Source organism: Taudactylus pleione, unplaced genomic scaffold, assembly GCF_031769625.1.
Source record: "Taudactylus pleione unplaced genomic scaffold, aTauple2 ptg000170l, whole genome shotgun sequence".
NCBI lineage: Eukaryota > Metazoa > Chordata > Amphibia > Anura > Myobatrachidae > Taudactylus > Taudactylus pleione.
Genome location: NW_028284572.1, coordinates 9774478 through 9788826, shown reverse-complemented (window position 1 = coordinate 9788826; position 14349 = coordinate 9774478). Strand labels below are relative to the sequence as shown.

The 14349-nt window shown below is 43.4% G+C and overlaps 1 protein-coding gene across 1 annotated transcript in view; it reads right to left on the bottom strand.

The window, feature by feature from the left end:
• DCHS2 (dachsous cadherin-related 2) overlaps window positions 1–14349 on the bottom strand; it is a 321829-nt gene that overhangs the window by 145369 nt on the left and 162111 nt on the right. The window contains exon 4 of the mRNA XM_088475373.1: window positions 12370–12601. Within this exon, the coding sequence (XP_088331499.1) occupies window positions 12370–12601 (232 nt within the window). The remainder of the gene's footprint in view (window positions 1–12369; window positions 12602–14349) is intronic.

Sequence of the window (14349 nt, the reverse complement as noted above, 5' to 3'; positions counted from 1 at the left end):
ATGATCAACTGCAGCAGTCTCCTCTGGCTGTGCAGGGGCGGGGGGAGCAATCACCCTGATTGGGCCCCCTCCTGGATTTGCCCCTGGCTGAGGGGCACATGGCACACTGTGGAACACAATTAAAAATATATGTATATATATTTATTTTTTTTGTAATGAGGCGTGACTATGCTACTTACTTTAGATCATGCCCTGCCTGAAATTATTGGGGCCCAGCACAGCTCTCTGTGGCCCTGTCTGTTCCCTGCCAGTCTATGTCAAGAGAAAACACTGTCACATCAAGTTCAAGATGATTAAGCCAGGGCTAAACTGCAGGAAGACAGACATCAAAAATAGCACTCTTTATTGCACAATGTACACTATGTTATATACAATGTTTTATTATTTTACGAATCATGAATTGACTATTTTGAATGATACATCATTTTATTTGACATAATTAGAAAAAGTCAATATGCGTCTGAAGACTGCCTTATATATTTGATGCCTCCTGGTGAGGGCATATACCAATAGAAAATCCTTTGCATCTATAAATAGCGCTCCCCAGACTGGGAAGCGCTATTTATAGATGCAAAGGATTTTCTATTGTTATTTGGCTACTATTTGAGTACCGTGTGTATTCTCTTTTGTAACTTAATAGCTGCACCTCAGTGTTATTGCGCACTTATTGGTACACCATTTATTCAATTGTATCCTTGTGAGGGCATGTCATATGGCTATGTTGTTATTCTGAATCAAGATCAAGTGGTTTTGAGGCTTGTTTTTGCTAATGTGGCTTTGTACCACAATCACATCTTGTATTTGCAGGACAGGCTGACACTACAAGATACTCTCTCGGGTTCTCCTTTTGCAGTTCCGGTAAACTTTCTGTATGTTTGGGTTCAAGGCGTCTATGTGTAGGTATGAACCTAGGCTTTCTGTCACCCAAGGCACAGATTCAGCTCAGCCCCAACAGCAAATTCAGATGAACTGTACCACAGTGCCACACAATAGGGTAGAGGGCCTGCCTCCACCCAACATGTGTCCACTATGGGCAGCCCTGCTCCCTGGCAATGGAAGCCAGATGGCAGCTCTGGCGCCTCCCTCTCCATCAATCAGGGCACATGCCCTGTTTGCCCCTATTCATATGTGCTGAGTCTCACCATCTCCTTTGCTGATTTTAGACAATGTAGGTGTTCCATTGTAGATCATGCACTGATCACCGGGGTGTTTAATAGGGATTCCATTTGCTGCTATACACTTTACAGACAAAATTCTACCTTCCAAACTTATAACATACAGCACTACAGTATACAAATCCTATAGCATTCCCCAGTAGTAAATATACATTTAGGACTGACACATTTTCCAGTAGATTTCTGACATATCCGACTTCTCTAATTGAAACGTTTGGCTAAAATCGCTTGGCATACAAAGAAAAATCAATGCCATTGCAATCTAGCATTACATTATATGTTTATGTATATGAACCACAATTACATCACCATCAGTCTGGACAATATAATTGGTAATTATGAAGAATGACGGAAATATGGCTAAAGAGTAAATTATGAAAATGATGCTTAAATGATGATAATGAAATAAGAGTATGGATGCACTTCTGGGCATCAGTCCATTTGTGTATTACTCATCTTCTCATTCATATGATCAGATAATAATATGTTCAAGATTACCTCTGTATGTCAAATCACTTGTCCTTTTACAGGATAAAGTTATGAAGACTGATGTTTTTAATTATTTGAGATTTTCACATCAGGTGACTTTTTTAAGTATTTGGGTTGCACATTTTCTGCTGAAACTTTTACTAAATGCATTTCTTTATCCTAGTAGCTTCTCCCAGTGCTTTTCAGCCACATGTTTATAGCCCTTCTTTTCTTATCGGCAAAAGTCTTGTAGCGGGCAGACAACTTTTTAAGTGCGGCATGAACTTCCCTCCAGATGTTTGCTTGCGAAGTATTGAACGGATGCTTTGGCAGCTGGTACATTGAATACTGGAAGAGATTGAAACTCAGGAACTCAGGGATGCCGCTCATAAAAGGGAGTAGTTTCAGAAGAAGTATGGTGGGAATCGTTATGAGCGAATTCGGCCCATGGCAAAAAAGTAAATCCAGTCACCTTGGGAAGATGAGATATACAGCGGGGGAGAGTCTCTAAGTCCTGGTTGACTCTCTCAGTCTGTCCATTGGACTGCGGTTGGTAAGCCATGGAGAATTTTAGCAGGATCTGCAGATGAACATAGAGCTCACCAGAAATGAGCAACAAATTGTGATCCTCTGTCTGATACAATCTCCATGGGCAATTCGTGCAGGTGGAATATTTTGGAAATAAAAAGCTGAGAGAGACATGGAGCAGAGGGCAGGTAAGTCAGGGGTACAAAGTGTGCCATCTTGGAATACCAATCGATTATCACCCAGATGGTGGTAAAGCCTTAGGAGATTGGTAATGAGGTCCATTGAAATATGGGTCTATGATTGTAATGGAATGGACAATGGTTGTAGTGGACCCACTGGAGACTGGCAAGAGATCTTATGCTGGGCACACTGAGAACATGAAGACATGAATTCCTGTACATCAGAACATAGAGAAGGCCACCAATAGGACCTTTTAATAAATTCTAAAGTCTTTTTGACTCCTGCATGACCAGAGAATTTGGGAGCATGGCCCCATGACATTAGTTGCTCACGAAGCTCTGGAGCCACAAATGTTTTTCCTAGAGGACGAGTGATCACATCTGTAGCAGCAAATACCATAAGGTTCAACACTGTTCAGACACATCAGATTCATCCTCTGGATTCATGCCCACTGGGCTGTCTTGAGGAACAGGAGATTCTTGTGATTGGTAAAAACAGAAATGGGAAATCGGGATCTCTCCAGCAGATAGCACCATTCCTCGAAGGCTAATTTAATGTCTAAAAGTTCTTTTTCACCAGTGGGGTAATTTTTCTCGGCAGGCAAGAATTTTTTGGAGAAAAAACCACAGGGGTGTAATTTATCCTCAACTTGTTGTGATAGAACTGCCCCCACACCTTCTGAGGATGAGTCCACCTCAAGGATGAATGGTTGAGTAACATCTGGCTTGCTGAGTACAGGAGCTGAAATAAAAGATTGTTTTAGCAGTTGAAATTCTGACTTTGCTTCTGGAGACCATTGACTTGGGTTGGCTCCTTTTTGAGTTATGGCAGAGATGGGTGCTGCCAATGTAGAGAATCCTTTGACAAATTTCCAGTAAGAGTTGGCAAAGCCCAGAAACCTTTGAATGGCCTTTAGAGAATTTGGTTCAGACCAGGAGATGACTGCTTGGACTTTCTCAGGATCCATTTTGAGACCGGCACCGGAAATGTACCCTATAAAAGGAATGTCAGGAACTTCAAAGACACATTGCTCAAGTTTATAGTACAAATGGTTTACACAGAGCCTCCAGAGGACTTCTTTGACTTGATCACGGTGAGACACAAGATCATTGGAAAAGATGAGGATGTCATCTAAAAAACAATGACAGAATGGTACAAAAGGTCACAGAATATTTTGTTCACAAAGTGTTGGAACACTGCAGGGGCGTTACTTACCCCAAAGGGCATAACAAGGTACACATAGTGCCCATCTCTTGTATTAAAAGCTGTTTTACATTCGTCTCCCTGGTGGATGCGAATCAGGTTGTAGGCACCCCTCAAATCTAGCTTTGTGAAGATAGTCGACCCCTTCACCTTATCAAAGAGCTCTGCGATTAATGGCAAAGGGTAAAATTTTTTGACTGTGATCTCAAGAGAGCCCTATAATTGATGCAGGGATGGAGTCCACCATCTTTTTTTTTTTTTTTTTATTATTATTATTATTATTATTATTATTATTATTATTATGAAGAAAAACTCCGCTCCAGCAGGAGAGGATGATGGGCGAATTAATCCTTTCTCCAGATTTTCTTGGATATATTCGGTCATTTCTTTGGTCTCTTGAACAGACAATGGATAGGTGTGACCCCTGGGAGGAGATTTACCGGGAACCAGGTCTATGGAGCAATCCCACTCTCTGTGAGGAGGCAGAACATCAGCTCCCTGTTTACTGAAAACATTGGTGAAAGATTGGTACTGAGATGGTATCAGATGAATCAGATGACCGGACTGATACCACTTTTTTCAAACAGGTATTGAATCAGTTATTACCCCTAGATAAAATGTGCATGGTGGACCACTCAATTTGAGGTTTGTGTTGTCATAGCCAAGGAAGTCCTATCACAACAGAGTGGGTAGCTTTAGGGATGATCAAAGTGTAGGGCCCCTATCTGAAGTTTAACTGCTAAAGTACACAGAGTGATGGAGCCATGTGGAATCAAACTACCATCCACAGCAATGTAACTGAATGGGCCAGAGGCACAGTAGGAACATGGTGTTTGATGACATAGTCCTGTGTCATAAAGTTGTCAGCAGCACCAGAATCCAGGAGAGCAAAAAAAACTTTATGTTTATTGGCAATGATGAGAGTCACAGACAATTCAGAATCAGGTTCTTTGGAAGAGAGATGTAGTACTCCTAATCTCTTCCCTTTCTGAGGGACTAGGAGCGACGGTTTCCCGGTCATTTAGTACAGGAGGAGATCATGTGCCCAGCTTCACCACAATACAAACATAATTTTGATTGACATCACCTCTGACGTTCCTCTTTAGAAATACAATATCATCTGATTTGCATAGGTTCTTCTTCCATAGGAGATTTAACCGCAAAATATGCATAAACTTTTAATTTAGACTTCTCACAGGAGCGCTCACGGAGGCGTAAGTCTACTGTAGTACATAAAGAGATTAAATCTACCAATAGAAGGATGTTCACGGGTGGCCAACTCATCTTTCATTTTTTCAGATAGTCCAGAAAGTTGCCACTAGGGCTTCCTCATTCCACCAGAGTTCAGATACAATAATCTGTAACTGTACCACATATTGACTCATGATTTTACTACCCTGACGAAGTCGTAGAATATCCATAGATGCTGATGTACATTTTCCAGGTTCATCAAATATCCTACGGAATGTAGCAATGAAATCCATATAGGAAAATAGTAGTGGGTCAGATCTCTCCCAAAATGGGGATACCCAATCCAGGGCTGGACCAGATAACAAGGAGACAATATAGGCTATTTTGTTTTTTTCAGATGGGAAGTTGGCAGGTTGCAGTGTAAACTGGACATAACATTATTTCAAGAACCCACGGCATAATTTGGGATTTCCATAAAATTTATTAGGTGGTGATAGGTGAAGTCTGGGTGCAGTAGCAAGAACAGAACAGGATGGGTAGAGACTCCAGGTCCTGCAGCAGAGTTTGGATTTTATACTGACAGGTAGAGATTTCCTGTAAGCATTGTGCCAGCTGGCGACTTGTCACCTCCAGATTCTCCAGACATCCTGCAATGTTGTTGAGGAGATCTAGTGCCAGACGAATACCTTCGGTCGGATCCATTTGGCCAGTACAAACTGTCACGCTTGTATTTGTTTGTGGAACCAGAGTCGGGTAGATGTCTGTGTTAGAAGTGGGAGGTGTATATGCAAAGCTGGCAGGCCTGAGGAGACCTCTTGACATGTAGTTAGATGCTTCCCTGACCGGGAACTGAACCCGCGTCTCGGCAGTGAGATGCCAGATCATACCCACTAGACCACCAGGGAAGTCGGTGTTGTTGATGGTATGATATATGTAGCAGAGAAGAGTGTAGCAGTAGATTAACCAGGCTGAACTGGGTTGCTACTTGATAATAGCAGACTGAACACCAGAATGGAGGGTAGCTGTGAATTCGCCTGAATGGAACTAGGGCCCTCATTCAGAGCCGCTCGCTAGCGGCAGTACGCTCGTTCCGAGCGATGTTTGCACATCTGCGCATGCGTACATGCGTATGGTTTTTAGTACGCATGCGCGAACCAGTCAGTGCGGCCGAAAATCGTTTGTACGCTATATAGCGAGTGCCTGCTATTTTGAGTGACAGAATGAGGCGTATGTGGGTGGTAACAGGGGAAGGTGCTTGAAAACGGGGGAGTGGAATTCGAACGCAGGCGTGCTTAAAGGTCAAAACGGGCGTTTTAAGGGAGTGCATAATTAATACAGCAGCGTCATTGACCACTTTTTTTTAACTCAGAACTGCTCGCAAAATAGCGGTTGAAAAAACCAACCACAAGAATAGCGAGCAGTTCATACGCTGTACGATGTACTCGATGAATCTAATAAATAGCGGACATGACGTATGGTGTGAGCGGCCAGGGGGCGTTTTTATCAAATAAACGAGCGTATGTTTTGCTCGCTCATTCAGACTTAGAGGTGTGAACAGACTGCAATTTGCGAATGGATCATTTGAATAGCCACCCCTTGTTTTTGAACGAACGACCGCAAATAGCGAACGGCTCTGAATCAGACCCTAGGGCAGCAGCAACAACAATATACCTGAGCCGACATATGGATGCTTTGTGCAGGCTTAGCACAGATACAGCACACTGGAACAAGCTGGGATTACCTGTGCAACTTGAGATGCTGATTATATAGGAGTAGAATAGCATGGAGAGTTAGTGCAGCAAACAACAACAGAAATGCACCAACAGGATAACAATATGACTGTAAACGGAGCACAGTTGCGCTTCACTCAGTGGACTGAGCTAGACATTGTACTGGCAGGCTGGCCACAGGAGTGGTAAGTGACCCACCGGCAGGGGTAACAAGCCTGCATTGTGACAATTAGCAAGGATGGAATTGCAAAGTTGCTTGTGTGCAGCTTTACAATTCCGTCCTTTGCTGAAACAGGCCGTTAATGTTTAATGCTGGCCACACACATACCTTGATATTGGTGGTGACATATGCAGTTGGAGACAAAAGGCTATTTAACATTGGTAATTCGGTGACTGTATTATGTATCTCCTTACAAAGAACTAAGGATCATATAGGGTTTAGGTTAACAAATGGATAAAAAAGTGCAGACTAGGCCAAGTGGTTCTTATCTCTCGTCAAATTCTATGTTTCTATCTCTGCACATCACAGTGATCTATAATACAAATGCATCAGTACTTACCAATCTGAGTCTCCTAAACAGAGGTTTTTGCCTTCTCAATGACAGCCTAAGGCTGCTGGCAAAGGTATTAAATGCATGCATGTAATACAAGTAATAAATGCATTAATGGCACACATAGATATTTGACACACATTGCTGAGTAGAGATAATGAATGCTATTCAGAGACTGTAAGCAGGGCTGGCCGGCCGATTCCGCGAAGTATGCAGCCGCGTACGGCGCCAAGCTGTAAGGGCGTTGTGTCCGGTGTCCCGCAGCTGTCCACATTTGCTGCCGCGCTGCCCGCCGGCGCCTCCAGTGCTGCGGCCTGAACACAGTCTGTGATTGACAGTACAGCCTGTACTGTCAATCACCGACAGTGTTCAGGTCGCAGCTAATCCGGCAGCGCCATGATGACCACTGCCTTCTTCCCTCTCAGTCCCTCCCTCTGTCTCCCAGAATGTCTGTGAGGCGCACCGCGTGACATCATCGCGGCCGCGCCTGGCATTCTGGGACGCAGGGGAGAGAACTGTAGACATGGAGCAGCCTGCAGGACCGGAACGTGGAGGAGCAGCAGTAGCCTGGAGGGACCCACAGCAGGTAAGTCACTGGGGGAACGGGAAGATTAGGAGGCGGTGAATGCTGAGGAGAGGGGGGAGGCATTATATGTGTGGCATGATTTATTATAAAAGGCATTATATGTGTGGCATGATTTATTATAAAAGGCATTACATGTGTGGCATCATTTATTATAAAAGGCATTACATGTGTGGCATCAGTTATTATAAAAGGCATTACATGTGTGGCATGATTTATTATAAAAGGCATTACATGTGTGGCATCATTTATTATAAAAGGCATTACATGTGTGGCATCATTTATTATAAAAGGCATTATATGTGTGGCATCATTTATTATAAAGGGCATTACATGTGTGGCATCATTTATTTTAAAGGGCATTACATGTGTGGCATCATTTATTTTAAATGGCATTACATGTGTGACATCCTTTATTATAAAAGGCATTACATGTGTGGCATCATTTATTATAAAAGTCATTATATGTGTGGCATCATTTATTATAAAGGGCATTACATGTATGGCATCATTATAAAGGGCATTACATGTGTGGCATCATTTATTTTAAAGGGCATTACATGTGTGACATACTTTATTATAAAGGGCATTACATGTGTGGCATACTTTATTATAAAGGGCATTATATGTGTGGCATACTTTATTATAAAGGGCATTACATGTGTGGCATACTTTATTATAAAGGGCATTACATGTGTGGCAGACTTTATTATAAAGGGCATTACATGTGTGGCATCATTATAAAGGGCATTACATGTGTGGCATCATTTATTTTAAAGGGCATTACATGTGTGACATACTTTATTATAAAGGGCATTACAATGTGTGACATACTTTATTATAAAGGGCATTACATGTGTGGCATACTTTATTATAAAGGGCATTATATGTGTGGCATACTTTATTATAAAGGGCATTATATGTGTGGCATACTTTATTATAAAGGGCATTACATGTGTGACATCATTTATTATAAAGGGCATTACAAGTGTGTGGCATAATGTATTAGAAAGGGTGATCATTTGGGGTTGTTCCGCAAGGAAAAAACCCGATCCCCGATCGTCCACTCCCCCTTTTTGAAAGCGGCTTGCGCAGAGGAACGACATCTGCAAAGACGTTTTGGGGGAGGGGGGGGGGCAACTGGGAATTTCCGCCCTGAGCTCCACATTGTCTAGAACCGGCCCTGAGTACAGGCATGGCTGGGATGGATGTGTTATGTTCTGGGTTGTTTGTGGACCCGGGGTGGTAGCAGGAGCGATCACAGGAGCAGATTTAAAGGTAAATGTGGAATTTTTAATGATTGGCTTAACAGACATGGGAAAGGCAAGAAATAGTCCAGGTATAGCACTAAAGTGCACTTAATAACTGTAGTGGAGTAAATGGGAGAATGTCCAGAAAGTGACAGGCAGGAACAGTCCAGTATGCAGGTATGGTGAGCTGTAACAAAATACAGGCAGAGGTAACGAAGTCCAGCTGGGTGTAAATGGAGGTAAGGTGCAGGGAAACAGCAGGTTCAGGTTCTCAGGCAGGGGAAAAGGTAAATGGAGGGTGCAGGGTAAGTCTAGCCGACACAGGTGCTCAGGCAATAGGAAAGGTAATTGGAGGAGGCAGGGGAATCCAGCAGGGTTGGAGCAGGTCAGGTGAAGCAGGCTTAGGCAATGAAACCAGGTGAAAGCACAGGAACTCACTCTCTCAGCTCTCACTGAGAAACACGTTGCACTGGCAATGCAAGGGAGCTCTGAACTCCCTTAAATCCCCAGTGCTCAGCCGTGACTGGTCAGAGAGGAGCATGTGACACAACAGGATAGGGCAACTAGGTCACCTGACTGGAGACAAGATGGCGGCGCCCATGCCAGAACGGAACAGAAGCACCACCAGGCCTAACCAGACCAGAGTGACAGTATGCCCACACGGAACCACGCACAGCCAATGCTCAACGCCAGGTACCAGTGCCACCGCCAGATGCCCCTCGCCATAGCATCCTCACAGGTATTACCCGTCGACTACCATGCCGAGAAACCCTGGTCGTGACAGGATGGAGGGATCAATCTCATGACCGGCCCCAGTGTTAAGTCCAAGGAAGAGTTCTGGGCCCAGGTGAGAAAATATAAATACTGTGGCCTGATTTGTATATTAGTCATCCACTGGCTGTCACCCTCTCCCTGACACCGACTGCTGACACCCTCTCCCTGTCATCCACTGCTGTCACCTTCTCCCTGTTACCAACTTTTGTCTCTCTCACCCTCTCCCTGTCGTCACCCTCTCCCTGTCACCCACTGCTGTCACCCTCTACCTTTCATCAATCATTGCTGTCACCCTCACCCACTGATGTCACCCCCTCCCCGTTACCCACTGATGTTACTCTCCAGAGCCGTAAGTAGACTTTTTGGTGCCCTGTGCCAGAAAGAGCATTGACGCCCCCCTCATTTTTCAAACGGACATAATACACCCAAAAAAGGGCTATGGCTTCATGGGGAAGGGCCAGGGAAGAGACAGGAGAGGCCAGGAGATGCTGGGGATGAAATAAGAGGAAGCTACAAGCAAGAATGATAATAAACAGAAATTTGACAGGCCCATCAGCACCCCCTGACCTGTGGTGCCCTGTGCGATGGCACCGGCCGCAATACCCTAGCTACGGCCCTGTCACTCTCTCCCTGTCACCCACTGCTATCACCCTCTCCCTGTTACCAACTGCTGTCGCTCTCACCCTCTCCCTGTCACCAATTGCTGTCACCCTCTACCTTTCATCAATCATTGCTGTCACCCTCACCCACTGATGTCACCCCCTCCCCGTCACCCACTGATGTCACCCTCTCCCTGTCACCTATTGCTGTCACCCTCTCCCTGTCATCACCCAGTCCTGTCACCCTGTCCTTGAATATGTATCTTTGGGTTTAATTGTATCTTAGCACCCAGGGCGGTCCTGCTGTATAAGGGCTTCATACATATTCATGTGGGGGCCTATGTGTGTGTTTAATTATTTTCATGTGGGGCCTGTTTTTTTTTTTGCGAGCATAAAAGCATAATTATTTTCACTTTTTTCTTTATGGGTAGCCTATGGGGGGTATTCATTTAGCCACAGGGTTTCCCCCGTGACTAATTACCGTAAAAACTCCCGGCTGCGTGGGGAATGGCTGTACAATTAAATAGCCTTTTTCTCATACCGGAAAATCGGGATTATTTCAACAGGGGGCGCCAAAATCTATATCCGCTTACCAAAAAAATTAGGCTCGGCCCGGCCCTGGCTGTAAGTGGCGTAAAATAATCTATCACCAGAGAATTCTCTGATTTAAACAATTTGATAAATTGAGAGAAGCCCTTTTGAGAGGGGCAAAGAAAAGTGTTTTTTTTTTTTAGCTTAAATAGACCCTGTAATATTGGTGTTTTAAGTTGGGAATTCTAACATTACAACTCACATTCATTCCTATCATACAAGTTATATTTATTTTTATTTAGTCATGTCAATTAACGCTTACTTTCAAGTTTTTCTTTTTTGTTATGTTTATTTTTTAAATATGTTTTAAGTAATTTTGTAAAAGTTTATTATTAGTGAAAATCTGCATGATATTTATTGTTTTAAAGTACAACATTTAAAACATAAATATATTATATAATAAAATTAAGTGCTGATAAAAATGCACTTGGTATGCAAGGCTGTAGAGAGGCAGAACAAGCCCCAGTACTGATGTGCATGGCCAAATGGGGAGGGGCGTTACCATGCCACCTCTCTATGAAAAAATATAATATGCTCTGTGCGGCCAAATAGGGGTGCCACCCGCAACTCAGCCAGGGCCAGATAAGGGGTAAAGGGGGGCCATCTACGGCAGTGGGGACATCATGCAGGGGGAGGAGAATGAGAGCAGCATCTTTCCCCAGCCCAGCACACCTAACCCTATGTCACTGATACTATCAGAGGGATTCAGCAATGTAGCTACCTCCCATCTCCCCTCCACACACCTCCACGAGCCCACCCTCTTCCGCTGCAGACTCTGCAGCTCTGCACTGTCACTGAACTTACACTGTTCTAGGTGTCTCCTCCTCAGTCCTACTCCCAGTGTCCCAGCTCTGTACACACACATAGTGCCACCACTTAGAGGTGCGGAAGCCAGATCCTGCTGTCACTGCCCACTCTGAAGTAACGGGGGCGGGACACTCGGATAGCAGCAGAAGGAAGCAGAGTCAAAGGACATGGGGCACCGGCTGCTGCACAGGGGGACATTTACATCAGTCCCGGTCAGCAGTGGGGACAATGTCTATCTTAGCAGCCAACCCAGGACCCTCCACAAAGCCAGGGCCTGGGTAATTAGTACTCGCTCCCCCTCTCCTCTCTGTGCCACTGCTGGTATGTAATGAGTTGATATGAACTCTTATCCCTCCCACCTGGGGGGGGGAGAGAGAGAGAGAGAGACAGAGAGAGAGAGACCACACAGCTATACAGGGACAACAGCTAGTATAAAATAAAATCATTACATAGGATCCATGCTGCAGCCCTTGGCTAGCACTGTTCACCATGGTACACCAAGGTGAGTGTTTATATTTACTTGTTTTGAGAATAATTAAGCAAAGTAATGTTAATCTCAAATATGCTATATATACAATAACAACCACTGTATTACATAAGATTGTATTATTGTTGTTTAGCACCAGTTAGTGCAAATTGAGTAGAGATAACATGCACAGAAGATCATTGCAAAGCCCTGTATTATACTGTAGTAGAAACCAAGCATATCAGTCAGACAGTAAGAGATGTACATAATTACCTGCAGATGAGTCAATACTAAACATTGATGTTTTATCTCCAGGTATAAGTTCATACCGCACTTCTCCAAATATCCCTCCATCTCTGTCAGTGGCTATGACATTAACAATCTCAGTGCCTGGCTGTGTGTGGCTGCTGATGCTTGCCAAATAAGTTGTAGTTTCAAAGACTGGTGCATTGTCGTTTATGTCTTCTATATCAACTCGAACAAAAGCCTGAGCGCTTAAGCCACCCTGTAAGATAAGAAATGGAAGTAGAAATTGAAAAAACCCACAAACATATATTGTCTTTGGGCCTGATTCACTACGGATCACTATTCTGCTTATACGCACGCAACTGTGTTGCTAATATCAGCGGTGATATTTTAATGTTTGCATTCGCATTGCGATCACAGCCTGACATAAGCACGCCCACTTCCCCTTACTTGCATCCGTATACTTGACCAACATAGTGAAACAATCGGAAACATCGAGTAACATCGGACAGTTAGAGAAGCCCAGACCTTACTCAGGAATTGCTTACTTATGCGCACGCTATGACGCCTCAGGCGGCATCTGGTATCGCATTGGATAATTTATGCACGCCCCTGCAATGGCGTTAAAATGCACTGGCACGCCTGTGTTCGCCCGACCACCCCCCAGTCTCCACCCACAAACGGCACTTCCTGTCAATCAATCTGCCATGGGACTGCGCAGTCACTTGCGTTCACAATTTCTTACACAGCGCCTAGCTCGTGCACGCGCACTGCGATGCGTATGCATGAGCAGTGCAAATTAATCGATCGATTGCGTGCGTATAAGCAACTGCATTCCTTGCTGAGTAAGGCCCTGAGTAAGCATTAATAGACAATGAAAGACTTGCATTATTTATAGAGAAGTTCAAATGGTTAATAACCTGTAAAAATGAAGACCATTCAAAATATGTTTTTTCCCCTCTTCTGAGTATAACACTCTACTTTCTCAGAGATGCACACTGGCAAATTTGCACAACACTACTGAAAGCTGTTCTTGTCTCCCTAACACCAATTATGGCAGCATTATCCTAACTGGCAAGAGAGAAACTATAGGGGGTGAAAGGTTTATATAGCTATGAGGTCAGAGTTCAGCATTACGGGGTCACCCCTATTTCTAAAACCCTTGTTTGATTTAAGTAGTGCTTTTCCAATCATTGTCAATGGGCATTACTTTACTGCCCATAAATACTGTAGTAATGACCAGGATACTCAATTTATTAGCATTACATTAACAGCATCTATCACCATGTTCGAGGCTGTCAATATATGTTCTCCATCTTTACAATTATGTTTGCACTGTTGTGTTCAGATATTTGTTTTTGCAAAATTAATTCATTTTCTCTGAAGTTAAGTGAATGTCTATAGGTTAATTCAGATTGATCTACAGGCGTAGGCAACACATCAGTTATCTGGAAATACTGTCAATATCAATATAACATTAGATTTTAAAAGGACTTATGAAATGCAGATTCCAGTACAAATATGTGTAACATTGATATTGTCTGCAGAACGCATTTACACTTCATTAAGAAATGTTATACAGTTACAAATATGTTCTAAAAAATAAAATATACATTTATTTTAAATACTGTGGTTATCCTTAGTAAGACAAAGGATGCAAGAGTTCTTTAATCAAAATTCAATTAGGAGGATGCAATTATAGATACTTGAGATGTGAAATTCATATCACATTTTAGTTCACCTTTAAAATGTAAAACGCTTGGATTTCTCTGTCTACATTCATAGGCAAATGTAGGGGGGGTTTCCGTCTGCCTGGTAAACCCCCTCCCCAGCCCACACCATGACCACAATAGAAAGAGTAATATAAGAGAATGTTACTAGTGCTGCATGTTCTTCTCAGTATCACAAATGAAATAATTAGCACAACCTGTGGATCTTTTAACATGTATCAGCCAGCAATAAATAACCTGTGCACCAACTAGAAGATCTGGAAAACATGCACTGCTA